Raw genomic sequence first — 27,985 nt, forward strand, 5'->3', positions numbered from 1 at the left:
GAGGAGGAGGAGCCCGAGATCCAGGCTAGGAGGTGCCGGCTGAGGGGTGGGAGGAGCTGCCCGGGTGGAGAAAGCGGACGGAGGGGTGGCCACGCAGGCGCGGGGGGAGCCCCCGAGAGCCCCACGCGGGTACTTCCCCGAACCTTCAGCCGCCGCTTCTCACTCAGTGCGGAAGGGGTTGGGGACTGGAAGGAGCTAATAAAGAGTGAATGAGCTACAGCCGCCCGCCGCGGCGGCTGGAGACCAAGCGAGCACCCAGAGCTGTGCAAGGGAAAGGAGGGGAAGGAGGCGGGGGAGGAGGCGGAGGAGCAGAGGCTGCTCTCGCTCCCGTCCCTCCCACTCTCCCTTCTCGCCTCCTCTCTCCCTGTTCTCTCCTCCAGCTGCACCGGCAGCCCAGCTCCGTCCTGTCCATCCCTCCCTCCCCGCACTCGCACCCCGACTCGTCCCCCTCACTAGCCCCCCAGCCTCGCACCGCATCCAGGGCTCCCCCCTTTCCCTACTGCCATGGGTTAGGGTCCGGGCGGAGCGGAGGAAAAGGGAGTCCCAAAGCCAAGCACTCAATAAACCTGCCGCTTGCTCGCTGGCTGCCGGCTCGCCCGGGCTCCCGGGGATGGGGAGAGCGCTCTGAGCCCGCGCCCCGGGGACGGGGAAAGGAGGAGACAAGAGGGGCCAGGAGTGAAGAGCAGCAGAAGAGGGGTGGGTTCCAAGGCTTAGGAAGGGGGGGTGGGAGGGGGAGAGAAGGGGAGGGGTGGGAGGGTATGAGAGAGGAGGAGGAGGAGAGAAAAAAAAGTGAAGCTGGGAGGAGAAGCGGAAGGTGGGGATTGATGCTTCTTTCTCTGTTGCGGCTGCCCTTGTGTTGGAAAGGGAGCAGAAGGGAAGGCGGTGGAGAGATGATTGCTGAGTTGGTGAGCAGCGCCCTGGGGCTCGTCTTGTATCTCAACACCCTGAGTGCGGATTTCTGCTACGATGACAGGTAAGAGGGGAGGTGAAGTGGGAGGGAGGTTGAAGGAGCTGGATGGGAACTCTGCTAGTAGGCTGCCTGGCTGGCTTTCCTCCGGAGTCTGACCAGGAGCGGAGTTGGAGGGAGAGTGGTCAAGAGAGAGCTGCAGGGTTCAACAACATAACAGTCGTCACTCCCTCCCCCTCTCCCTCCCCGCCCCAGTCCCCAAGCAAACACACGGAGAGCAAACCGGACTAGTTAGTTTCAGCTCCTAGTTTCTCTGCAGATTTCTCTCCCTGTTTCTTTCTGCTGTTTGCAGACACTAAAGTTTCTTAAAGGAAATCTCTTCTATTTGGAAAACTATTCAATGAACATTAGCTTAAAAAAAAAAACCCTTAAGTATTACTTGGTGTCACAACTACACATTAAGTGATTTTGTGTCTGGGCACGAAGGAAGCCCCCTTCCTTCTCTCGAACCTCTCGTTTCCCCCTTTAATACAACCTCCCTTGCAACTCCCCCCCCCCAACAAAACAAAACCAACAAAAACCAACAAAAACAAAAAACCCATGAGACTTTTATTTCTAGAGGCGAAAACACGCAATTGACAGTTCTTAATTTACCGGAATAAGAACCCCATTGCCTTCTTCAACTTTCCTAGTCTGCTTGTTCAGTAGTACTTTAAGGCAACATGACGTTGCCTCAGATGTGCCCCCCCCCCCCATAAGATCAATGGAGCAGCACTTTATATAAGCCTTCAGCTTTCATTTGTGTTTGGGAGTTTTCGTTTATGCTTAGCAATTCTTATATGCTAATTGGGATGGATGAAGCCCGTGGGGCTTTGACTTGGTCTTTTGATTTTGGGTTAGTTTGGGTGGCTAATGAGACCTGAACTGTGATGTCAAAGAAACTGCATCGATTTCTGGAAAATGTCACACGGGTGCTAGTGTCCCTACCTATCCCCCTCCCCTTCTTTAAACATGCTAATGTTTAGAAACTGATGAAAAGCTCGATTAGCCATTAGGGAAAATTCCAATTTGTGTCTTTTCCGGTGACTTAATCTGATTACAATTAAAACAGATGCATAATTAAAATATATTAGGGAGAACAGTACGCCTGGCTAAACTTATTAACTGTCCTGCGGTGTTTCGTGCTCCATTGAAATTAAACCATTCAAAAAGTGAGCATAGATTTACTTTGACAGCTTTTCATCAACCCTTCTCTTGCTACGGAAAGTGTGTGGATCCCTTGGGTTAGGGTGAGGTAGTGCCTGGGATTACTCAGTAGGAGCTGGGATAGTGAGCGGAGATGAAGTCGGGATTCTCTCCTGGTTGTAATTAGTACTTTTATATAGTCTCTCTTTTCTCTACTATTAGCCTAAAAGCATGTGTATAAGTCTTAGGTCAGCAATTCTTGATTCACACCCGCTAGTTAGTATGCTTCTGAAATCCTGGAGTGACCGCGGGAGGGGGGGGGGGGTCTCAGAATTCAAGAAATCCTTCTTGATACATGAACTGGAGTATTTGACAGAGTCTAGTAAAGGGGGAAAACCACTGTTAGACTTTAACTTTCCCTAAACTTTTAATCACAGCTCACAGATTTTTGCTGCCATGGACTTTGAGAAATAGTTTGTCTGTGCTTTTGACAAGAGCAGTTTTTATTCTCCAAAGTTATAGTGTAGTGCACCTGCTGATATTGAGTCTACCAGTGACTCTAGGAAGAAGGGGGAAAAAAAACCCTCTTCAAAGATTGCTAGCTTTGCTCTGAAAATAGGTTCAAGGATGAATCCTAGCCTTCAATGACTCTGCTTGGGGTAGTTTGAATTGCAAATAGATAGGTAATACTTGGAAAAGATGGTACAATTTCAGTGCAAGAATATGTAGTGGTAGGGTTTTTGTTTTTTTTTTAAAGTGTCTCCTTAAATACCTTAACTCTTACTGGGTACTGTGATGATTCAGATTTTGCCACTCTCCATTCTTCTTAATAGTCTATTAGTTCTGACTGGGAAATGACATTACACCCAGGAGAAAACTGTACTTTAATGGTCAAGATTTTACTTAAACTAACTTTTTATATCATTTATATTCTGTAAAGACTGATAAAAATATCTTACTTCTTATTCATAAATCATAGTATAGAAGCAGTCCATTTGTGACTTAAATCCATGTGTTGAGGTCATTAGGATTTTGTTGTTAATGGTAACTATAATTCTTCAGATTCACTTTCTTCACTTACAGAGGCGTTTTTATATCATATATATATATACACATACATATATATGCATACATATATATTTAAGATGTCAGATATTTCTTATTTTTAACATTGGCATTAAAGCCTTTCCATCCTGATTATGCCCTCCAACATTTATGAGACTACATTTTTACTGTGATGTCCATTTTGAAAACCTATCTAAAGTACATAATACCGGGCTTTCAAAGGCAGTCTAATTATGACAAATCTTGTAAAGATTTAATGATGCTCTGTAGTTGCCCTTGAAATAAACCAGTATATGATTCTAGGAATTATCCTCCATCATGTACTGTAGATTGACAACTCATTGCTAAGGTATAAATCACAAGTGTAGATCATCCCCAACTACTGACCTATAATATACATTTATTATTATATAGTTTACCCTGTATATACTATGTTTACTGCATATGTGTATTAGAAAACTATTTTCTCTTTACATTTACATTTGTATACACACAGAAGTATGGGATTAGAGAAGTAAAAGACAAATTCTAAAATCATTGCTTGTTCATTCCTACTACTCTGCCATGTAACAAACTCCCAAGTTTAAAACATGGCTTAAACTAGAATTGTGGACTTATGCTGCCCCACAGGAGATTTTGTGAAATACAAGCCTCTAAAGAAGAAGGTCAGTGTTGGAACTGCAGGGTCGACCATTCAATATATGTGGGAGGCATCTCTGACTGCTGACTTCCTTCACTCTGATTCAGAGTTTTGCATTTAAACTCCAAGAATCAGACTTTTGATTGGGGGGGGGGGGCGGCGGTGTATCATATTGCCGGGACTTAAACTTGTCCCTTTGTTACTTCTCAAACTGCTATCATTTCTTTTTCAGTACAGATGTCAAGTTTACTTTAGAATCTACAGGGTGTGTGGAATGGCTTGGAGTGTTTTGTGTAAGTTGGTTGAGATCAGAACTAAGAACTAATCAGGGCTAAGCGCTAACATAGAAACTTCTTATGACAAAATCCATTTCCATATGGTAAAATTGAATACTGTACATGTGTTTCTGCATGAAACCTAAGAAATTGCCTGAGATGGCTAGAATCCAATCAGCTTCTGAATATAGGAATTAGAGAAGCAGATCAAGGGGCTTTGCTCATAGTAGGTACTTAAATCACTGTTGAATTCATGGATCTGGTTTAGATTTTTTTTTCCTTCTATATGTTTTTATTCCTGTAAATCATAGGGTAATAATAATATCTAGTACTTATATAGAGTTTACAAAGCATGTACAAATATTACCTCATGCTAGTCTTATGACAACCCTAGGAGTTAAGTGCTATCATTATACCCATTTTATAGATGAAGAAACCAGCAGAAAGAACTTAAGTGACTTGCCCAGGGTCATACAGAGAACTAGAGCTGAAGGAGACCTCAGAGGCTAGCATTTTAAATACGAAAAGGGAGTTTGAGTGACTTGTTCAAGGTCACACAGGCAGCAAGTACCATTTGAAGATCCTGAATTTCAAGCCTGTAATAGGGCTGGAATTGGACCTAATAAAAACACCAGCCAGTTGCCTATTCATGAGACTGTATATTGTATGGGACACATCGATGCACCCCTCCCTTTTTCCAGATCTACCTGAATAACTTGGGCCTTTGCATTAAAGGGGGAGGGGGGGGGAGGAGACAAATCAAAAGAAAAGATTCCTTTTTTTTGCTTTCCTTGTAAATTTTAATGACATCTGTCATTTTACACTCTTCCTGAATGATTTCCTACTGAATGATTCCCATAAAAATAATATAAAGAGACAAAGAGAGGCTCTTCTAAAACCACAAACTTGTTTTGAATCATTCTTATCTTAACCATGTTCTTTATTAGAAAGAAACCCCTATATCAAAATGTATAGAAAAATTCACAAGGAAAGTGAATCTTGTTTATGTCCTCAAATCACAATGAGCCAATACTTCAGGTAAACAAAGGAGGCTGTTGAGCCAAATCATTTGGGAATCAGGAAGGGAGGATGTGCAGTTGTCGACTGGTTAATTTCACTCTTGTCCATTGTTGTGTATAAAATCTAACCAAGATAACTTTCTGTTTGGGGCTCCCATCTTTGTACATGTAACTAGCATTCTGAGTAATAAGAATTATCTGTGCATAACTTTCAAGAAAGATCCCACAGGAGGATTTAAGACTATCAAAAATTCACGCTTACATAATTGTGGCTTAGTTGGTCATTTGGGCTTAAATTCAGACTGTAGGGTTGGCACACTGCTAGTTGGTTTTTGTTTTTTTTCCTAACGGATTTTGATCGACAGTATTTAAAATTCAGGAGTGCTAGATTTAAAGCTACAGTTTCTCAAGATCATGATGTATTAAAAACAACTTCACTGGTAATATTTATCCATTGTTCCCCATAGGTGTTTTAAGGTTGGTATTAGTCTGCCCTTTTGACCTCATGTGATCTACATCCTTTTTGATTCATGCTGGAATGAAGACAACTCAGTTCCTTTAAAACAAGAGTCTTTGGAGTGAACTGAAATTAACTTACAAATTGGAATATGTGTTAACACAGCTAAACCACGACTCAGCAATCTGTTTACTGGAAAAAATCTAGAGACAATTATTACAAAATTAAAGGGGAAACTCATAATTTCCTCCAAAGCTCACCTTTCATTGACTAATTACTCATAGAAACAGCAATATGCAGCAGTCTTTTTCTACTTTTAAATTCTCCTCCATGTTTAGAATATATATTTAATAAAATGGGAAACAAGAATCTAATTTATTGTTTATGGATTGTTTTATGTGACACTTTTATCCTTCTGCTAAGTTCTTTGATGTTTTAAAGAGCTGGGTTTGGAAAGGAACTATTCTGCTGTTTTGGACAAGTAAATCTATTTTATCTAAAATCACAAATTAAAATCAGGCAGAGCCTGTATAGACTGCTGTGAGCTTCCTCTGTTGGGCCTGACACAGGATTTAATCTAGCAAGTGACCCACATACAAGCATTGAGAGCATGTACAAATACTCCAGGGAAAATGGCTTGCCATCTGTCTCTTGGTTGATTTTTTTTTGTATATATACATTTGATTATTAATTTACATTTGGGATTCCATCAGGCTTTTGTCTTGTCATCTACACTTAATTTTTCAGTGCTAATGCACCCTGTGGTAGTGTTGAATTCCTGCTGCTCTAATTCCGAAATGGCGACAACCTTTTGGATTCCAACATGGGCCAGAAGCACAGTTTGTCTTGCTAATCTTTTTCTCATTGCTGCTCAGCACACTAAATGTACTTGTTTAAAATGGCCATGATAATAGCAGCTATTTAAAGTCGTGGTCTTTAATATAGGCAAAGGGAACATATTCTCTGGAACAGATGCTTATATAATTTTAGCAAAAGAGGAAAGCCCTCTTTAAGGTACTCCAATAAAATTCCAATCACCTACCCATAAGCCTTTTTTTTTTTTTTTGCTCTTGTTGTTCCTTGAGATGCTTTACAATGAGTAAGGCACCCATTTTTTAAATGTTTTGACGCTTGAGCTAAAGAACCTTCTGAGGAGGATGGTCAGGTTGGCAAAGGTTGCCTTACACCCAGAGTACATGGTGTTGAAGGCATTGGGGGGGGGGGGGCGTTGTTTAGCATGGAAAAGAGAAGGAGAGGCAACAGTTTAGCTGCCTTCAAGGATATAATAGCTGCCTTGGGACAGAGGGATCACATTAGTTTTCATTACCTCTACAGGTACTTAGGCACTTAGGGGAACAAAAATACTAAGATGATTTGGTTTCGGAAGGCAGAACTGGGAAATGGTGTGAAGTTGCAAAGAGGAAAATTTAAGCTGGAGGTCAGGAAAAAACAAGACCAAAACTTCTTCATAATTAGAGCTATCAACAAGTGGAATGGGATGCCTGTTATGGGGTGAGTTCCCTCTTTTTGGAGGTCTTCAAGTAGAGGCCAAAGGATTCTGTTTTGGATTTGTTGTAGAAGGAATTTTTTTTTTTCTTTTAGGAATGGCTTGGATTAGATGAAAGACCATGAGGTCTTGAGTCAGAGGACTTGGCTTCAAATCCCACCTTTATCATTTCCTTCTCCAGCTTATTTTACCTATGAGGAAACTGAGTCAAACAGGATTAAGTGACTTGCCTAGAGTCACCCAGCTGGGAAGTGTCTGACTCCAGACTCAGAACTTTATCCACTTCTCCATTTGGCTGACCAAAATTCTGTACTTTTAAAATTTTTCACTAGAAGGTAAATATTGTATATTTCATCTTCTGGTACCTGGACTTTTTTTTTTTAATCGGAACAATGAGAGTTAAATGACTTTCCCAGGGTCGCACAGCTAGTAAGTGTCAAGTTTCTAAAGCCGGATTTTAACTCAAATCCTTCTGAATCCAGGGCCAGTGCTTTATCCACTGGGCCACCTAGCTGCCTGGACTTTTTAAACTTCTAGAGAATAATTAATTTGACATATAAGTTAATCTTGATGGGAAGTTAAAGGTAGATTTTGAAAAGGAATACCGTTACTATTTAGGAAACTAAAAAGAAACCTTATTTAATTAAACACATTGGGATTTTTATGGACCTCTGCCCTTCTTCGGTTGAAATGATTTTCTAACCTTTGTTCAAATGTGTGTTAACTTACTTGTATCTTGCTTTATCTTACTACCTTCCCTTCCCAATAGAATGCAAGCTACTTGAGGGAAGGCCCCATGTGATTTTTATCTCAGCATTCCTAGCTCCTAGACTTGCACCAAGCAGGCAATTTTAATGTCTGATGAATTGGTTACTTTTTTTCAAAATACATAAAAAAGTAATGTTCTTGTGTAATTATTCACAAAGGACTGACAGTTTCCCTGAAGATTTCATCTTCATGTACTCCCAAAGGGGGGGGGGGAGTGCCTTTTCAGTATCTTACCAATTATGCATGCTACGGAGGATGCTCACTTTTTATAAATGCCTGTTTCTGTAACAGTGTACTGACCCTTTGTTTCCTTTGCTGACATGGTCCATTCATTTTCTACTAAAACTTTATTGCACACTGCAAAGTCTTTGAATCCAGGAGTCAGAAGATAGAATTGGGGAGACACTGATGGTTTGTTCATTGGCAGGAAGAATCTCCTTTTATAATTTGCCTTCTTTTACTTTTGATCCTTTTTCATTTGTAGTTTGAATAAGATGCATATCCTTTAACAACAACAACAAAAAATATTGGCTTCTTTCCCAGAGGGAAAAAAAAAAGTATGACTGGCATCCCTGGAAGGCAGGTAGTCTTAGCCTTGCTTCTTAAAGCATGTGCTATATCCTTGAGTTATTTTTTCTTTCATTGAAAGCTTTACATAAAGGTTTTAGAATCCAACCCATAGATGTGGCTCCTGAGTTTGTTGTCAAGGATCACTGTTTTTCTTCAAGGTCTGGGGGCTTCTGAAATCTTTGTGTTGACCTCACTGCTTGACTGGTCCTATGGATTGTAGTCTTCTGTCTTCAGAGATTTTAGCACATTTCCCAGGTAGTTTGTTGATGCCAACAAGACACTATGCAGTGCTATCAAGTTACTATTGATCTCTCTCTCCTCTAGCAGTTCAGATTTTCAATCACATTTGTCATTCTCTGGGACTCAAGGTTTCCGGAATGAAATGAGTAAATGTTGGCTTCACTGGCTTAGAAAAGAGGGAAGAGAGTCTACACTTCACCTTGTTTTCTTTTCCTTTTAAACAAATATTTTACGTTTACAACTACAAATTATTTATTTTGAGTAATTGGGAAAGGATTGCGTTCGCTCGGGAGAATTTCGAAGAAGGCATGCTCGCTAAAATGATGTTTTTCCAAAACAGAAACATAGCATCATGGTGGTATTTTGTTTGTTTGTTTTGTTTCAGTTTTGTCTGGCTCTTTGTGATGCCATTTGGGGTTTTCTTGGCAAAGACATTGGAGTGGTTTGTCATTTCCTATAGAAGAGGAGGTGGGGCAAACAGGGTTAACTGACTTGTAAGTATATGAGGCCAGATTTGAACTCAGGAAGATAAGTCTTCCTGATTCCAGGCCCATTGCTCTATCCACTGTACCACCTAGCTGCTCTTAGGATGGCCACAGGATCACAGAGTCATAGATTTTGAACAGAAAAGGATTTTAGAAGTTATATATCCCAGTAGGCTCATTATGGAGATGAAGAAATTGAGGCCTGAAGAGATTAACTGCTTTGCCCAAAGGCACAAAAGTAGTAATTGTCAGAATTGGAATTTGAATCTTAGTATTCTACTTCCAGCCAAGTACTATTCCTCTTAGCACTATCCATTTTATTTAATAATCAATGAGGAACTGTTTGACCCTGGGCAAGTCACTTAACCCCAATTGCCTCACCAATAAATAGATGAATGAATGAATGAATGAATGACTAATCAATGAGGAAAAGGGAATGGGTCTGTGAAATCATTGTATAGAAAACACCAGGATTAGGAAACTTCCCAGGAAGGTTGTTACCTAGAGCAGTGAGAGATTAAGTGATTGAACCAAGGTCCAACTGTCAGTATGTCTCAGATGTGGGATTCTAACTCAGTGCTTCCTAACCCAGATCCAGGGCAAACTCTCCAGCCATTATAGAACACTTTCTCTTTTATTGTTATGAAAGGAGCCAACTCTCATCCTGCACCCCCTTTTTTTTTTTTAAATTGAGAACATTTGAATGATTAAATTCCCTGATTGCTACAAGAACATTGTTTGCAGAGAGGTTCTAGAATTTTTTCTTTAGCAAACATTCATTAAGTCCTTACTATCTGTAAAGCATTGAGCTAGGTGAGAGAGATGCAGAGATAAAAATGATTTTGTATTTTTTAGGATCTTATAGAGAGATAAGTATAATACAAAGTAGGATATATTGTGGGCACAAGGTGGGTTGGGAAGGGAAAGGAATAAGCATTTGTATAGTGCCTACTACAGTAGGCCGGGCACTGTGCTAAGTACTTTATAAATATTACCTCATTTGACCCTGTGGCAAAATTCTTATGCCAATTTTACAGTTAAGGAAACTGAGACAAAGAGAAGTTAAGTGATTTACCTAGGGTCACACAGCTGTTGTTGTTGCTGAGTCTGACTCTTTGTGACCCTGTTTGTTCTTTTGTTTATTTGTTTTTGGGTGAAAATACTAGAATGGTTTGACATTGCCTTTTCCAACTCATTTTACAGATGAGGAACTGAGGAAAATAGGATTAAGTGACTTGTCCAGTGTCACAGAGGTAGCATATATCAGAGGCCGGATTTGAATTGAGGTTCTCCTGATTCCAGAACCAGCACTCTATCCACTGTGCCACCTAGGGGTCCATCACATAGTTAGTAAATGTGTAAGGCTGGCTTTGAACTCAGGTATTACTAACTCAAGGCTCAGTACTCTATGCATCTTTCCTCCATCTGCCTAGGAAGAGAAGGCCAGATCCAGAGGCCCAGGGGAATTCTTTCTAATTTTGTCTTTGATTTACGTTGTCATCCTGTTGATCCTGAACAGCGTTTGAAAACCCTGAATGCAAATATAATAAACCAATGGGTCTTTAATGTATGCCAAGCATTGTGCTAGGAGCTGAGAACACAGATTTAAATTTGAAACAGGTCTCTGCCCTCAAGAAACTTGCATTCTGGGGAAATATTACATCTTCACAGAGAGTCAGGATAGATACAAAAATAAATACTCAGCGATTTGGGGGAAGGAGCAGGACAGTGGTAATACTGTACTATAGTTTGTATAATCTTTCCTTATTATGCATCATAAGGCATCTGTACCTTGAAGGTAGAGCTGTCTTAACTTGTCCATTTCAGAGATATATTAATGTAGAGACATTGAAAAATAGGGTGAACAAGTTGCTTCTTTGTGTGCTTGTTGGACTTGCTTCCTCATTAGTTTCCTCGAGCTTTTTTATTAATGCATTTCATGGTGTCCCAGGGTGTGATAAAGTACTGAAGGGTTGCCCAGTGTGTAGCTTTAGTTAAGGAGATTGGCCCTCGTAATTTACATAATTTATCAAATGAAGTAATCAAATAAATTTGCTGTCACTTCTGTCAAATCTCATTGTCTTTGATTATTACCATGCGGTCCATGGAAACTGTGTTGATATTTTGAAAGACTCATGATTTCTTCTGGGTGGGTGGGCCCTTCACTGACATAGATTGCAACCCTTCAGTTCTTTAATAGATGATGATCTTTGGATTTGGTGTGTTGAAAAGAACTTATCATTCCCTGTGGTGGCCATGCTTCTGGTGATAAGGTTTCCTGACCTGTGCTAGGCCCATCCCTCAGAAAACAGGTCCCCAGTGCATTCACAGGGTTGTACTTGAATCTGTTACAGTTCAGCAGGATCTGCCAATGCTTAAGTTCTGTGATAATAGCCAATATTCCTTCCATCACACAATGAGGCATTTGAATAAAGCTGTAGTGTTATTTCATGGGAATTTGTGATTTGTATTTAAAGCCGGAGTTTCTTAACCTGAGGCTTGTGAATTTGCCTTTCTATTATTTTGATAACTCTTTCGATGTAGTTGTTTTCTTTTGTCATCTGAAGTATTTTATTTTGTGCATTTAAAATCATTATTCTAAGATGGGGTCCATAGGCTTCTCAAGACTGCACAAGGGCTCCATCACACAAAAGTTTAAGAATCCCTGATTTAAGATTATTCCCTCAGAGTTACGTTCCCCCCACCCCCTTAAAATCAGGCAGAGTGGTTCTCTCCTACTGGATTGCATAATCAGGCAAAAGTGTTAAGAAAAGTTAGGACCCCAATGAAAGGATAAGGGATGGAAGATGTTCTCAATTACTGGGAAATTTTATCCCTTAGATAGAGTTTCCTGCTAGATATTCTAGCCAGATAAAAACTGGCATGTAGGAATGCATGGTGGGAGTATGTAGGCTGCAGCAAATTACCAGTGGTGACATCTTCAAGGAGGTAATGACAAGGAAGGAGGTTGTTGGCTGATTAGATATGGGGAGTAAAAGGATGATGGATCGGTGGATCAGTGGTTCCTGAAAGGGACCTTAAGGGCTACCTAGTCCAATCCTCTCATTTTACTGATGAGGAAATCGACCAAGAATGCTCAAGTGAATTGTTAACATCTCGAAGGTAGATGTCTGAATACTGTAATGGCACCTAGAAAATATTACATTGGCAAAAAGAATGACTCCTTTGCATAGGGTGGATGCTCTGTGGAGGGTTTACATAATAACATTGATAAGAATCTCTCCTGGGAATTTTTGTTCTGGGGCAAGGGAGGGTGGGGTTCAGGGTGGGGAAATGAGTAGTTGGGGCCAGGGAATTCAGTTATACTTTAGTTCCCTGAAAGAGTAGGTACACTGTGAAGTTTATATACACTGTAGGACTGCTCATTGCTTGGGAGGCAGGATGGCCTGGAGAGTTATGATCACCTTGAGTGTGTGTGTGTGTGTGGGGGGGGGGGGTGGGGCAGGGGTGGGGTGGGAAGGATTTCTGGGTGGCTATGTTCAATGTTCTGTGAATTTTGGCATCCTGGGGCAAAACCCTGGTCCCTTCTCTCATGCTATGTACATGATAAGGTCAGTAATGTATTCTGTTGCTGTTGAGTTCAGTTCAGTTGCAACTGCCTCTTCATGACCTCATTTGAGGTTTTCTTGGCAAAGATACTGGGCTGGCTTTCCATTTCCTTCTCCAGCTCATTTTACAGAAGAGACACTGAGGCAAACAAAATGAAGTGACTTGCCCAGGGTCACACAGCTAGTAAGTATCTGGGTCCAAATTTGAACTCTGGACCTCTTGACTCCAAGGCTGGGTCTTTATCCCCTGAGCCACCTAGCTGCCTCCTGTGGTATATTCTAGGGATTATTAATTTCTTCTGATAACTAATAACAGGATTTTTTTTTACAGAAATGTTCTATCCACAATATCTTATGAATGTTTAAAGCTTCAAATTGTGTCTTGATTTATTCCCACATGGGCACAATATGGATCTTAATATTCTGAATGATAGTTAATGATAGGATTGAAGTTTATCAAATACTTACTGGGTTTATCCAGTGGAAAAACTGGCAACCCACATGACACAGAATATTTGAAATTCTTTGAGTATTAATTTTAAAATACAGTTTGCAAATTGAAGTTTCATGTCAGGGAAAGTGTTTGATTTTTTTTTAAGAAAAAACTACTCAACATAACAGATTCTTTCGATGGTTTCATAAATATTCTTAGCATGATTTCTGATTATAGTCAAAATTAGATTCAAGAAGACCATGGTGCTGCAAACCATAGAATTGTTTTAATGTTTCCATCATCCAGCTTGTGTTTCTGAATTTAGGATTTTAATTGTGGGGCTCTGATGTAAACAGGGGATTATGGCTTGACCACAGGATAAAAGTGTACTCGGTGAGCAAAGGTGGATGAAGAAAGAACAATGAAAAGGAAAGCATTTTTTGAAAAGTAAACAGCTTTGTTTTTGTCCATTTTGTCCATTTCCAAGTTTGCTCTAGGGTGAAACTTTTTTTTGAGCATGATTTTACCTTCTCGTCAATAGTCCTGGAGTTCAAAAATGGTTGGTGAGGGGCAGCTAGGTGGTGCAGTGGATAAGCATCGGCCCTGGAGTTAGGAGTACCTGAGTTCAAATCCGGCCTCAGACACTTAACACTTACTAGCTATGTGACCCTGGGCAAGTCACTTAACCCCAATTGCCTCTTAAAAAAAAAAAAAAAGGTTGGTGACCAGTCGATTCACCTTGGGAGTAAGGTCCCTCAAACCAGCAAGGATTTTTTTTTTCTTCTTCATTTTAATCCATCAACAGCAGAAGGTAGGGGACAAAAATTGACCTTGAAGTTAGGAAAGCCTAGTTTTGAGTCCACCTTTGACACATAATGACTGCATGATCCTGGGCAAAATATTTACCCTCTCAGTTCTCTGGGCCAATGGTGTCCAAAAGGAGGGTCACCAAACACTCCAAATGGAGCTGGAGCCAGGTTAAACTGTAATTGGGAAATATTGAACAAAACCAATGAAAATACAATAAAACAGAGATAATTATGCTAATATGTGGCTTTCCAAGTCAATGTGCAGCCTGCAGGGATTCTTCTATAGAGTTAAATAGCTCCTGTTTCTATTGGAGTTTGGCACCACTATTCAGGCAGCTCTCTAAGATTATAAATGCCAGAGAAGGTGCCAACCTACCTTGGTGAAGGGAGTTTCTGCCCCCTGGAGTCCCCCATACCAACAAAATCATAGGTTAAATCCCTATCTCTATTATACACTGTCCCATAAAATCATATTCTCAAGGCTTTGAATCATGACTATTAGGATTATGTTCATGATTCTGGCTTAATTCCCCAGTTTTCAAAAGCTATTTGGTATCTCCACTACAGGCTGTACCTTCTCTAAAACTAAGGTCATGAGATCAGAAACCTGGAGCTGGAGGCATCCCCCAAGGCTCTTTAGTCCAAATTACACCATCATTTGATAGATAAGGATCAGAAGCCTACAGAGGTTAAACAACTTTCCCCAATTCACTCAGGCCATGAACATCTGAGTCACCATTTGAACTAAGGTTCTCTGTTCTAATTATATGACAATTTCATTGAATGGCCTTGTGGAACATCTCAGAGGCATACTATCAGAGGTGGAGAAGTCTCAGACCCCTATCCCAGGGACTCCCTCTTGCCTATGAACCAGTTTTTGGATACTTTTGTCTTTCTGGGCCTTGTTTCATAATAGTAATACAATTGATAGTGTTCCAATTCTGAATCTATGGAAGAGATTATAATACAAGAAGTTTCGGAGCAAAATGTTTCATGGAATGTATTGTTTGATTCAGAACAAAATTTCATTTTTCTGATCCTTTAAATATTTAACTATTGAATCTATCTCCCAAAGTGCTTTTAAAAATGTAGGACAGGGGCAGCTAGGTGGCACAGTGGATAGAGCACTGGCCCTGGAGTCAGGAGTACCTGAGTTCAAATCCAGCCTCAGACACTTAACACTTACTAGCTGTGTGACCCTGGGCAAGTCACTTAACCCCAATTGCCTCATAAAAAACAAACAAAACAAAACAAAACAAAAAATGTAGGACAGCAGATGCAGATCATTTACATCATAATTCTGGCTCTGCCATCAGTCCTCTGTGGTATCTTGGAAGAAATTACTTCATTTCCCTAAGCCTCAGTTTCCTCTTCTGTAAAATGAAGATGTGAGACTATTATTGCCAACATCTCTTTTAGCTTTAAAGTTCAATGACGGCTGTTGGAGATGAGGAATTCATTCAAAAGGTGAGCTACCATGGGCAAATGTTCCATCTCTCCAGATGATTTGGCTGGGAAATTTGAAAAAAAAAAAGTCCCGAGATGGATATGAAGGAATTTGGCATTTTATATAAAATTTGTACAGCCCATGTAGAAGGAAGCAAATATTTATTGAATATTTGAAAAGCTAGTATATTTGAATCCCTTTGGTAAACCTTACTTAAAATATGATCCCTATCCTTGGGGCACTACTCAAAGAGGAGACATGTATCAACCCTAGTCATTGAATTTTATAGAACAGAAATGTTTTAAATTTTCACTCAGCATCATGTTGAGATGAATCACCCAACCAAGCTCAGGGAACTTAGCATATGAATGGCAAATCACAGGAAACACCTGTGGGTAGAAGGAGAATTAGAGACCAATGTTACCAATCTCCTCCTTTTACCAATGAGAAAACTGAGTCACAGAGAGGTTGTAACTTAACCTGAATAATACAGCTAATCAGCTTCTGGGGTAGAATTTGAACCCAACTCTTCTTGATTCTTAACCCAGTGTCTTATCCAGTACCTCTCAAGGAACTCAACATCTATCAGGATTCTCCTGAACATTTTGGCTCCTGCATAAAACTTCCTCTAAAACAGTGGTTAACAACTTTAATGAACCTCTCTCTCCCTGTTAGGTATTTTATTGATAATCAGAGGCAGTGTGGTATACAGTTATCCCTTCCACATTACAGAGGTTAGGGGCATACCCTCCCACCCCAATCTGGAAAATCCATGTAAAAAGTTTTGGCTCTTCCTTTGTCCCAGGGAAGTCTGAATTACTATGGCATTAAAAGATAAAATATGTTGATATTATACAATACTATACATGTATTTTATGCATTTTTGAGTTTCTAAACTTTTTTCTGTATTTGCCGGCTTTTGTGTGTCATCTACAGCTTCCGAAAAATCCAAGCCTCCCCACCCCCCCATTCCCATTTAATTTCTCATGCTTACTCATGATATATTGAAACTGCAGTGGAGAAAGTCACAGTGTAGAAGGCATAAATGTATTAGAAATGATGCTAGGTTTGGCATCAGGCTGACATAAGTTCAGATCTTGCCCTTGGTTTTTACTGACTCTTGGCAAGTCCCTTAGTCTTCACATACCCGGGGCTACTAGCTGCTAGGTCTGGTTGAGACTTGCAGAGGGAGGGAGTTCCCTTAGCTAGTGATCCCTATCTAATCAAATCCTCTGTAGTGTTTTGTAACCCAAAGACAACCAAAGAGAATAGAAAAACTACTGCTGTGGTTGCATTTCATCAGAAATCCCTGATGAGCTTAACAAATGGACATATGTCTCTAGAAACCCTCAATTTCATTGAAGCTCTGTTTATTTTAATGTCTGTTTTTACCTTTTCCAGAAGTTGCACTGGTTGATAGAGAAAACCTTGTTTTAAAAATGAAAGTATTTGCATTCTACCCCAAACCTGCAGTGGCTTAGATCATAGCATTTAGCCATTTGGGGCTTCAGTTCCTTATGTCTTCAATGGTAATGATATCTTTTCTGAATCTACCATATAGTAATACATTTTTGTCTCTATAAAGTGATATATTTTTCTCTTTATATAGAAAGATGAAATCATGTTGAAATCCCAGGTGGTAGATTCTTGTGAAACATATATATCTGTAGTTTTATTTATTATTTTTAAGGGACCTGTGATTTCTTTGATGTAGGGACCTTTTAGTGAGAAACTTTCTTAGCCGATGTTGATCGATGCCTGCTCTGAAGCTTCTAGTCTTGGAAAATTGTACCCAGAGATTAAATGACTTGCCGAGCCGAGGGTCACACAAGCTAGTATGTGTTCAAGAAAGGATTTGAAGCCTGGTCTTTCCTCATTTATTGCAAAGTCTATCTACCTTATTATTTTGTTTTTGGTGACACAATTGGGGTTAAGTGACTTGCCCAAGGTCACACAGCTAGTGTCAAGTGTCTGAGGCTGGATTTGAACTCAGGTCCTCCTGAATCCAGATTCGATTGCTCTATCTACTGCACCACTATCTGCCTGATTATTGATGTCAAAATGAAGTGTTAAAGCATTGTTAATAACAACATCACAATCTTTGTGCTAGCTCCATGAAATTGATGTTAAATTCTGGTTTTGACAAGGGAACAAACCGAGAAGCAATTACCTTGAACCGATCCTAGCCCAGAATTTGAATTTCTGGAGTCACGGGTGTAGCTGCTGCTTTTATTGGATCAAAACGTTGGGCAATCCATTAAATGAAAATTTGGCTGGGGTGATGTGAAAAACTTCCAGGCTTCGGAAGGGAGGGAAGTTAAATATAGACATTCCGGATGCTGAAACTCTAAGTATGTTTTAAGGACAATTGGGCATCAGGTGATATAAGAAGTGAGGAGGGAGGTTAGGAATAGAATCACATTGTAATAGTGACTCCATTCACCTTTAAAAAAAAAAAAAGAAAAGAAAAAGATAAGGAGTGCAGGAAAGACAGGCAGCTCTCCTGATACCCTATTTTTAGTCCTGTACAGTAAAAAAAAATGACTATCCAAACACTCAGGAAACAGATTGTTCTAGATACATGAATGTCCTGGAGAGGTGAAGGCTTACACGGTAATCTTTCCTTACTAACTTATTTTTGGTGGATCTCTTTCTACAATACGCCATGCATTTCTTTTAACATTCTACTATCTTGTTGACCTGGAACAGCTAGGTGGTGCAGTGGATAGAGAGTGCCAGGACTGGAATTAGAAAGACTCATCTTCTTGAGTTCAAATCCGGCATCAGGAATTTACTAGCTGTGTGATGTTTGGCAATTCACTTAACCCTGTTTGCCTCAATTTCCTCATCTGTAGAATGAGCTGGAGAAGGTAATGGCAAACCATGCCCGTATGTTTGCCATGAAAATCCCAAAAGGAATCACAGAGTCAAGACTGAAAAACGACTGAAAACCCTGTAGATCCGACTGCTCTAGATAACGTCGGACAAAGTTTTGGGACAGTCCCTCCCTTTGTCATAGGGAGGTGGAGGTCATCTAATTTCCACCTCTTATTTTTGCAGATAATTTCAACCCATTTCCTTTTTTGTGGGTGAGGCAATTGGGGTTAAGTGACTTGCCCAGGGTCACACAGCTAATGTGTTAAGTGTCTGAGGCCAGATTTGAACTCAGGTCCTCCTGACTCCAGGGCCGTTGCTCTAGTCACTGTGCCACCTAGCTGCCCCCCCCCCCATTTCCTTTTATAGTAGAGATACCTGAGCCTTAGAGAGTCAATGTACCCATTGTCACAAAAGTAGGAAAGCTGGGATTTCAAGCAAGATCCCTAGCTGCCAAATTCAATGTTCTTCCTGCTAGATCCTTGCCTTACTTCCCTAGGCTACTGGACTCTTCCAGTTGGAAGCATCACAGTGATGCTCTTAGACATTGCAGCACTGCCATGCAGGTAGATTGAGATCGAAAGCACAGAATTGTTTATTGAGTGAAAGTGTTCTCACTCAGGTCCACAGTGATCTCATTGGTGCTATAGGGTTTTATATATATATGTGTGTGTGTGTGTGTGTGTGTGTGTGTGTGTGTGTATGCATATGCCCCCCATATGTGTGTGTATGAGATAATAATTACAAAGTACTTAGCACAGTCTTTTATTTATCTGACGGCTTAGGTCTTATCATACTAAAATGTGTTCATTAATGTATCAATAAATTGAACATTGAATAAGTATGGTGTGGTTGCAAGAGACAGCTGGATGACACGGTTGATACTTTGCCAGTCCTGGAATTCAAATCTGGTCTGAGACATTTACTAGCTATGTGACTCTGGACAAGTTACTCAACCTCTATTTTTTTTGTTTTTTTGGTGGGGCAATGAGAGTTAAGTGACTTGCCCAGGATCACATAGCTAGTAAGTGTCAAGTGTCTGAGGCAGATTTGAACTCAGGGCCTCCTGAATCCAGGGCTGGTGCTTTATCCACTGTGCCACCTAGCTGCCCCCCACTTAACCTCTATTTGCTTTGTTTTCCCTTAACTGTAAAATGTGGATAATAACCCTAGCATTGTAGGGCAGCTAGATGGCACAGTGGATAGAGTGCTGGCCCTGGAGTCAGAAGAACCTGAATTCAAATCCACCCTCAAACACTGTGTGGCCCTGGACAAGTCATTTCACTCTGCCTTAGTTTCCTTATCTGTAAAATGAGCTGGAGAAGGAAATGGCAAACCACTCTAGTATCTCTGCCAAGAAAAACCCAAATGGGGTCATGAAGTGCCAGACACAACTAACTGACTAAATAAAACCCCAAATATCTTATAGAGTTGTTTTGAGGATTAAGTGAGATAATTGTAAAGCACTTAATACAGTGCTGCACATAGTAAGTGCTATATAAATGCTTATTCTCTTTTCTTCCCTTTATTTCATTGGAAATCCTACAGTCTGGTTTCAAGCTTTGGTGTTCCTGCTTTCCAGGAAAACGGCCTTCAAAAAATCGATCTCACCCAGTCTCAGTTTACTCATTTGTAAAATGAGTTTAGTAGGCTTGGACTTGATGACTTAATGTAAGGCCCCTTACAGCTCTAGGGTTTTAACCTATGCCTGGTATTGCGCTTTTAGATTCTAGCTGACCACTCTTAGATATCCCCGATATTATGTTGAGTTATTTGGTAATGACCCCAAAACATTCTTTTTGATCATAGCTATTCACTGACTGGGATGCTGACAGATGTGGTTACAACATGTAAATGGAGTGCCAGAGATTTAAGAGGTGTAAAAAATGTGATAATATGCAAAAAAGTTGATTTATCTCTTTTGCAACATTTAATCCATTCTTCCAGACAGATTGCATGTTGATAAAGGGGTTCATTGAAGTACATCAGTCAAACATTCAGCGTGGACTGAATTTTTAATTGCATCTCCTAAAATTGGGCAGTGACAGGTGGATCAGGTTGTGGATTTTTGTTAAAATTTGCTCCAACTGTATAGGTGTCCCCACCTTCTGTGCCTCCCCCAGCATCATTATTGTTGAATGTATTCATGGGAAAGGTTTAGCCCTCTCTGCTGGTGAAACTGTTCACAATGGGTATGGAAGAAACCTTTGTCAAAGTCTAATTTTTCTGAATCTTTGGCCCCAAAGGGACTGATGCCATGCTCTGATATATAGGTGTCAGGAAGCTCAGCAATAACGAATACAAAAACTTGTTTTCAGTCAGGAATATTGGGAAAGAGTGTCCTAGTTCACCCCAATCCCCAGAAGGCATTTTTATACCCTGTTGCTCTTCCCAAGAACACTTAGCAAAATTATAAAGTTATTTCTATTGCTTGAAACATACTCTGGGTGGTATTTAACAGAAAAGTGGTCTTAATTCGTTTTCATTTTTCTCTACATTGACTTAATTAAATTAAACTAGTTACTATATATGCTTACATACCTTCCCCAGTGTTTCTTACTATGTAATGCTCTCTCCCCATTTTTGGGCTATCATCATCAGAAATATTTATTTTTTAAAAAGTCATTCCTTGGGGGCAGCTAGGTGGTACAGTGGATAAAGCACTGGCCCTGGATTCAGGAGGACCTGAGTTCACATCCAGCATCAGACACTTGACACTTACTAGCTATGTGACCCTGGGCAAGTCACTTAACCTTCATTGCCCTACCAAAAAAAAAGTCATTCCTCACCCCCCACCCCATGACATTTAATGAAAGAAGGAAAGTAACAAGTATTTATTAAGTGCCTCCAGTGTGCCAGGCATTGTGCTAAAAGTACTTTACAAATGTTATCTCCTTTGAGTACCCCTAGCAACCCTGGGAAATAGGTGCTATGATTATCTTCATAATTACAATTGAGGAAACTGAGGCAAACAGAGCTAAAATGACTTATTCAGAGTCACACAGCTACTAAGTATTTGGGGCTGGATTGGAACTTGGATCTTTATGACTGCCGGACCAGTGCTTTATCTATTGAACCATCACCTGTTCTATAGACTGGACATGTGTGCCTCAGTGTTCTCATTTATAAAATGAGAGGGAATATGAACTAAATGATTTCTCAAGTCCAGTTCAGCTCTAATTCATTATTATTCTAAATATAGGTTTATCAATCAATCAATACACATTCACTAAATGTCTTCTCTTTAATGCTTGGAACACAAAGACAAAAATGACAGGGGCCCTGCCCCCAAGGCTTCAATCTATATGTTTATCTGTCTGTCTTCCATCCATCCATCCATCCATCCATCCATCCATCCATCCATCCATCCATCCATCCATCCATTCTTTCATTAATTTATCTGTTTATTCACTTATTACTCAGTTATTCATTCATACATTTCTTTATTTACTTATTTTATTTATTTGTTTATTTATTACTTTTTATTATTAATGATGGGTTATGGGTTCCTTTTTCAAAGAGAACTGTTATGTGGCAAAATATATATATTTCTATTTTGACCCTTTGGGACCATTGAAAACATGTAATTTTTCCTGCTGAGTAAGAAACCTTTTGACCATCCTTCCTTACAAAGAAGGCACTGTGGTTGTGACTGTGAAAAAAATGCATAACAAAGCTGTTTGTGTTCAGATTCAAGGACTGTAATTGCTCATTATAGACAAGAGTAGTCAGGTACCATGGACAGAGCTCTGGACTTAGAAGGCCTGGGTTCAGATTCTACATCTGATGCTTTGCTGCTTCTGTGACCTTGGGCAAGTTACTTAATTTCCTTTGGTTTCAGTTTCCTCATCTGTAAAATGACTAGATTGGATTATTGGGCAGCTAAGATCCCTTCTAGTACATGATACAGTGAGGGCACAGATCCACCCAACACCAGTGCTGTGATCATTGCCTCAGATACTTAGTAGCTGGGTGATCCTAGGCAAATCACTTGATCTTTATGGCTCTCAGTTTCTTTATCTGTAAAATGAAGGCATTGGAGCTGATGACCTCTAAAGCTCCTTCCAATTCTAACTCTTTGGTCCCATGAATGATTTATTAACCATGCTTTGTCACTTGACACTTACTAGCTGTGTGACCTTGGGCAAGTCACTTAACCCTCATTGCCCTGAAAAAACAAACAAACAAACTTTAAGGGGGCAGCTAGGTGGCACAGTGGATAAAGCACCGGCCCTTGATTCAGGAGGACCTGAGTTCAAACCCGACCTCAGACACTTGACACTTACTAGCTGTGTGACCTTGGGCAAGTCACTTAATCCTCATTGCCCTGAAAAAAAACCCAACCCAAAACAAAACAAAAAGCCATGCTTTGCAGATGAGTAACTTTAGACATTAAATGTTTTGCTTGCAATCTCACATGTGACAATTGGATTGTAGACTTGAATACAAGTCTCCTGGCTCTAAGTCTAATACTCTTTCAGCCATGTCGGGTCAACTCTCCAAATTATTATATTTGAATAAAGTTATAATACACTTGTACACAAAAAACACACACAAAGAAAAATACTTCGACCATCTGCCATTACTCATTGTTTTATTTTTTCTGGGTAGTCTTAGCCTTATGAAATGAAACATTTACATTCTCCATCCTGTTGATAATTAAACTCTAACAGCAAATGGCAAACTTCTGGAAATCTAGAGGCTGGAGCAGTGTTGCTTCTTGTTGGAGAGCTGCCTAGTTTGTTTGATCACAAACATCTGTTCCTAGGAACAGTTTCCCCCCCCCCCCCAACATTCAGGTAAAGAATTCATCCAATATTTTTAGTAAATCCAATTGGGCAACTGTTGAAAAACTTAATTCTCTGCCTCATAATTTTTTTAAGTTATTAAAGAGAAACAAAACAAGGCCACAGTGGATTTCATACTTCTTTGCTGTTCACAGCTATTTAAAGTCACCTTCAGGTAAGGTATAAATAACAAATCCAACCCTTTTGCTTAATTCAATGACCAGATATGATTCCACAGGACCCGTGATGAAGAATGTTTCCAAAGAGGTGATGGAATCGGGATGGAGAATGAGATACACATTTATGGACATTGCCAATGTAGGAGTCGGTTTTGCCTGACTGTTCATAAACTATACAAATGTTTTGATTCTCCCTCCCCCAATTTTTGTCTGGGGGCAGTAGGGGAGGGTGTTAGGAGAGAGAGAAAATAAGTACTTGTTAATAATAATAAAAAAAGAACAACAACAACAATAAATTATAAGGACTTTTTAAAAACTGGAGATTTAGGTTCACTGGGGGTATTGTATCCCTCCAATAACTCCCGAGGGTATTCATTCTTGTTTTTCTCTCCCCATGGCCAAGCATAATGCTTGCATATAGTTTATACTTAAGAAATGTTTGTGAATTGAATTGAATGGTCGTTCCTAGTGAACCCCACAGGTGAAATAGAGAATAATTATAATGTTTGGTTTGGGAGGAATGTACTATGTTCTTATCCTGGTTAGAAATAGTGATTTTTCTGGCACAGTGGATAAGGCACTAACCTTGGATTCAGGAGGACCTGAGTTCAAACCCAGCCTCAGAAACTTACTAGCTGTGTGACCCTGGGCAAGTCACTTAAACCCCTTTGCCCTGCAAAAAAAAAAAAAAAAAAAAAAAAGGAGGAAGGCAGGCAGGAAGGAAATGTCATGGGGAAAAGGTGGGGGTCCTTAGGTATTCCTTTGTAAAGAATTACACTCTCAAAGCCAGTCCAATTAGAATTAAAGTGGTCTTTTATTTGACTCTAGAGAAAGTGACCAAGTGGGAAGTCGAAGACTTCACCCTCAGGGAAAAGGTGGTTTAGAAACATCCTTTTCCCAGAGCAGAAGGTAGACAAAAGCTTTTTTAGAGGATAAATGGGGTGACCACCTGAAAATGGGGTAGGTGGGGAAAGCTTGGGTGCTGATCATATTCCTGAGAGTCAGAGGAATTTGGAATGATGTTCCTGACCTCTGGGGTTATCTCTGTCTCCTAGCTCTGGTCAGGTAGTAGCCACACATAAGTAACTTTGCTGCTATAGAATTTTATCTCCCCTTACTTCTTAGGTTTGTCTGTCCTGATATCTAGTTGGCCAATCTAAACTTTAATAGTCCCCTGATTCCTCAACATGTCTGTCCTGTTATCTGGTCCTGTCTCAGGTGACTTCTTGTTTTGTTCATGTTTACATGTCTCTTGAGTGCTGTGTGCATGTGAATGTATATGTGTATGTGTGAGTGCCTGTGTATGCACGCGCACTGAAGAGCCAAGAGAGTTGTATTGTGAAAAGAACGCAGACTGTGGAGTCAGAAGACATGGATTCAGATTCTCCTTCTGTTCCTTATCAGGGTAACCTTAGGCAAGTCACTTAAACTCTCTGAGACTCAGTTTCCTCAACTGTAAAATAAGGTATTCAGACTGCATGGTCATTAGGTCCGTTCCAGTTTTAGACCTATAAACCCATGATCCTAAGCAAGGTAGCTCCTTGCTTCATTTTTTCATTACAAATAGTAATATTTTATATTGGCAGTTTATAAGCATAACTACGCTAGGGATTGTGAATTTTCTATGACATCCTTTCAAAGTGAAGGCTAAAGCAATTGAAAAGCATATATGTGAAGTATAATAAGTTAATCAATTGAACCATTCAGTTCAATTCAAGAAACATTTATTAAGCACCTACATTATGCTTGGCACAGTGAGAGAAAATAAAGAGAAGAATGAAATAGTTCCAAACCTCTAGGAATTTACGTTCTACTGGAATGATACACAATGTATGCAGATAAATAAATACAGAATCTATACAGAAGTTTGTAGAATTTGAGCTGAAGGGAGCTTCGAGGTCACTGAGTATAGGCAGTCTGCTAGATCACTTGTTTTGAAAATATGAATTTGGCCCAATGTGATTGATTTATTAGGAAATCTTTTGAGCACAGCAAGACTTTTGAGTCTGTTTCTGTGGAATTTCTTCCTTGAGAAACAGTGAGAGAAGAGAGAAAACTGCATTACTTCACAATAACTCACAAGTTGCTATCTTTCCAACATCCACTTCCTCAAGCAAACTTTAGTTCTTTGTCAAGGTAAAGAACCATTTAGTGGGGTTCTTCTGGTGCATTGCTGTAGGAGTTGTGAGTGGAGGAGTGCTGGTTCCCCTTCCTCCTCCCTCCCACCTTCGCTTTGGACTCAGGGCCAAGGTGGGAGTTGCAGCTTGCCCAACTTGCATGAGGCTCTTGCCAAACAGGGGTGCATGCTGAGTAAGCTGTGATTCCTGCCATTATTCATTGTAATATTTATATATTTCTTAACCATTTCACATGTATTAAAGTATGCTACTATTTTTTATTAGATTACTATCTTTTTTTTTTTTTTTTTAGTGAGGCAGTTGGGTTTAAGTGACTTGCCCAGGGTCACACAGCTAGTAAGTGTTAAGTGTCTAAGGCCGGATTTGAACTCAGGTACTCCTGAGTCCAGGGCCGGTGCTCTATCCACTGCGCCATCTAGCTGCCCAGATTACTATCTTTTAAAAAAATGTATCATGGTTGAAGTTTTTAAACATTGTGCCCCTAATCTTATTTTTTTTTTCATAAGGCTCATGTTGTTTATTGCATGATTTTTATGGTGAGATGTTTCCTGAGAACACATTTGTTGGGTTATAGAAGAACTGGCTGCATAATTCCCTCACTTTACAGATGAGGTAACTGAGGATCTTTGAAGTCAAGTGACTTATCCTAGGTCTTGCAGGTAGTATATAAGCAGATCCAGGATTCAAATCTAGGTCACCTTCATTCCAAATTCTGAACCCTTTAGGTACAGGGAGCTTCCCAGTGAGTAAACTACACCTATCATCTACCAATGCAGGTGGATAACTGTTACCCAGTTTAGAATTTTGAAAGGTTGCCTGGGGCATAGCTTATTTGTGTCAAAGGCCCAACTAGAGCCCAGATTGTCCTAATTACAAGCCAGTTTATAATTACTATACTACATTGTTTCTCATTCAACATGACACAAAATCATTGGAGTATGGAGAGAGCTGCCAAGAACTGGAGAGAACCAAGAAAGGCCTCCTGTAGGAGGTGGCAGCAGAGTTGTTGTTTGAAGGAAGTTGGGAATTCTAAGAGGGAGGGCATTCCAGTCATGAGGATGCGTTTTTGCAAAGGCAGCAGGGTTGGTCATGGACTGTCATTACAGAGAAGAGGTAGCCAAATCATTTTGACTGGAACAGAAGGGGCATTTTATCCATATTTCAAAAAGACAAACACTGATCCCATACATTTCCTTGACCTTAGAATAAAAACCCTAGGCATATTCAATACAAACTTGTTTGTTACATAATTATTTTACATGATTTTGTTACTATGTCCTTGTTTATAAAAACTGGCTGAAAGGCATAGGAAATATTCCCTATGAGCTGTAAGACCCAGAAATGCTGCTTTTCTAAGTCCTTTTGAAATCTTAATAAAAGTCTAAATAAAGGCTGGAGCTAAATGCTTTGCTTGAAGTCCATTGCAAACAGAATCATCCTTTGTGCTCCAATGCAAACTCTTTGTGAAATAATACCCACAAAAGTTAGCCATTGATTCTCAGAATAGATTGGAATGGGTAGACATCCACGTATGCCTGAAATGGCGCAGATGTAGTTCCATTGAAAACTTAAAATGCCATCTTAAATGCCTAAGTTAAAAAGAAGCTAATGAAGGTTTTTGTGGTGGTGGTGGTGTTTGTAATATGCTGGGTCTATTTAAAGAAAAAATATTTTAGGATTTTATTCAGTAAAATTCAAAAGTAACTGCTGATTCATCGAAGCCCTCAATGGACTACTTTCTATTCTGATTTCAGAAATCTGTAGACAAATCTAAAAGTGGTATCGAGTAGAAAGGAAATGAATGGGAGGTAGCAATAATAAGAGAACAAATTCTCATGGGCATAGTACTGGGATTTCATTGGGGAGCTCCCTTCACTGATGCAAATCTCTTCTCTTCTATCCTTTAGTATCTAGTGCCACGAATTCCTGTGACCTATCTATACATCGATAGTTATATATACAATTACACAAATATAATTATATACATAGATAATATAATTATGTATGTGTGTTTATATACTATATATTTTCTATAGTAATGCCACATATATATACTATATATATAGTAATGCCATATATCATATATACTTCCTACATATAGTATCTATATTGTACTAAGTAAATATCATATATAGCACATATATAGTATAGTACATACACATACTTTTTTTTTTTTTACGGGGCAGTGGGGTTAAGTGACTTGCCCAGGGTCACACAGCTAGTAAGTGTCAAGTGTCTGAGGCCGGATTTGAACTCAGGAACTCCTGAATCCAGGGCCGGTGCTTTATCCACTGTGCCACCTAGCCGCCCCAGTACATACACATACTATAGTATATGTGTACTATATATGATATATACTTAGTATAAATACTATATAGAAATTATATATGTATATGTACATATGTATAATTATATTCTATACAATACAATGTATTATATTAGAATTGTATTATATATTGCAATTATATCATACAATTATACACACACACCCATATATCTATATCTCTCTATCTCTCTTTCTCACCATAATTATCACATATCGACCCACCTTTTGGTAATGAAGACCTCTGAACAGAGAGTAATATCAGGATGACAATCCATCACTGGACTCATAGTTGAAGTTTTTTGAGA

The 27,985-nt window shown here is 39.7% G+C and overlaps 1 protein-coding gene across 4 annotated transcripts in view; it reads left to right on the forward strand.

Moving 5' to 3' along the window:
- The first annotated feature begins 785 nt into the window (after window positions 1-785).
- TMTC2 (transmembrane O-mannosyltransferase targeting cadherins 2) overlaps window positions 786-27,985 on the forward strand; it is a 546,198-nt gene continuing 518,998 nt past the window's right edge. For all 4 annotated transcript variants that reach the window (XM_043969066.1, XM_043969069.1, XM_043969067.1 and 1 more), the window contains exon 1: window positions 786-973. In XM_043969066.1, the coding sequence (XP_043825001.1) occupies window positions 825-973 (149 nt within the window). In that variant the 5' untranslated portion in view covers window positions 786-824. The remainder of the gene's footprint in view (window positions 974-27,985) is intronic.

The sequence above is a fragment of the Dromiciops gliroides genome, chromosome 5 (assembly GCF_019393635.1).
Source record: "Dromiciops gliroides isolate mDroGli1 chromosome 5, mDroGli1.pri, whole genome shotgun sequence".
Classification (NCBI taxonomy): domain Eukaryota; kingdom Metazoa; phylum Chordata; class Mammalia; order Microbiotheria; family Microbiotheriidae; genus Dromiciops; species Dromiciops gliroides.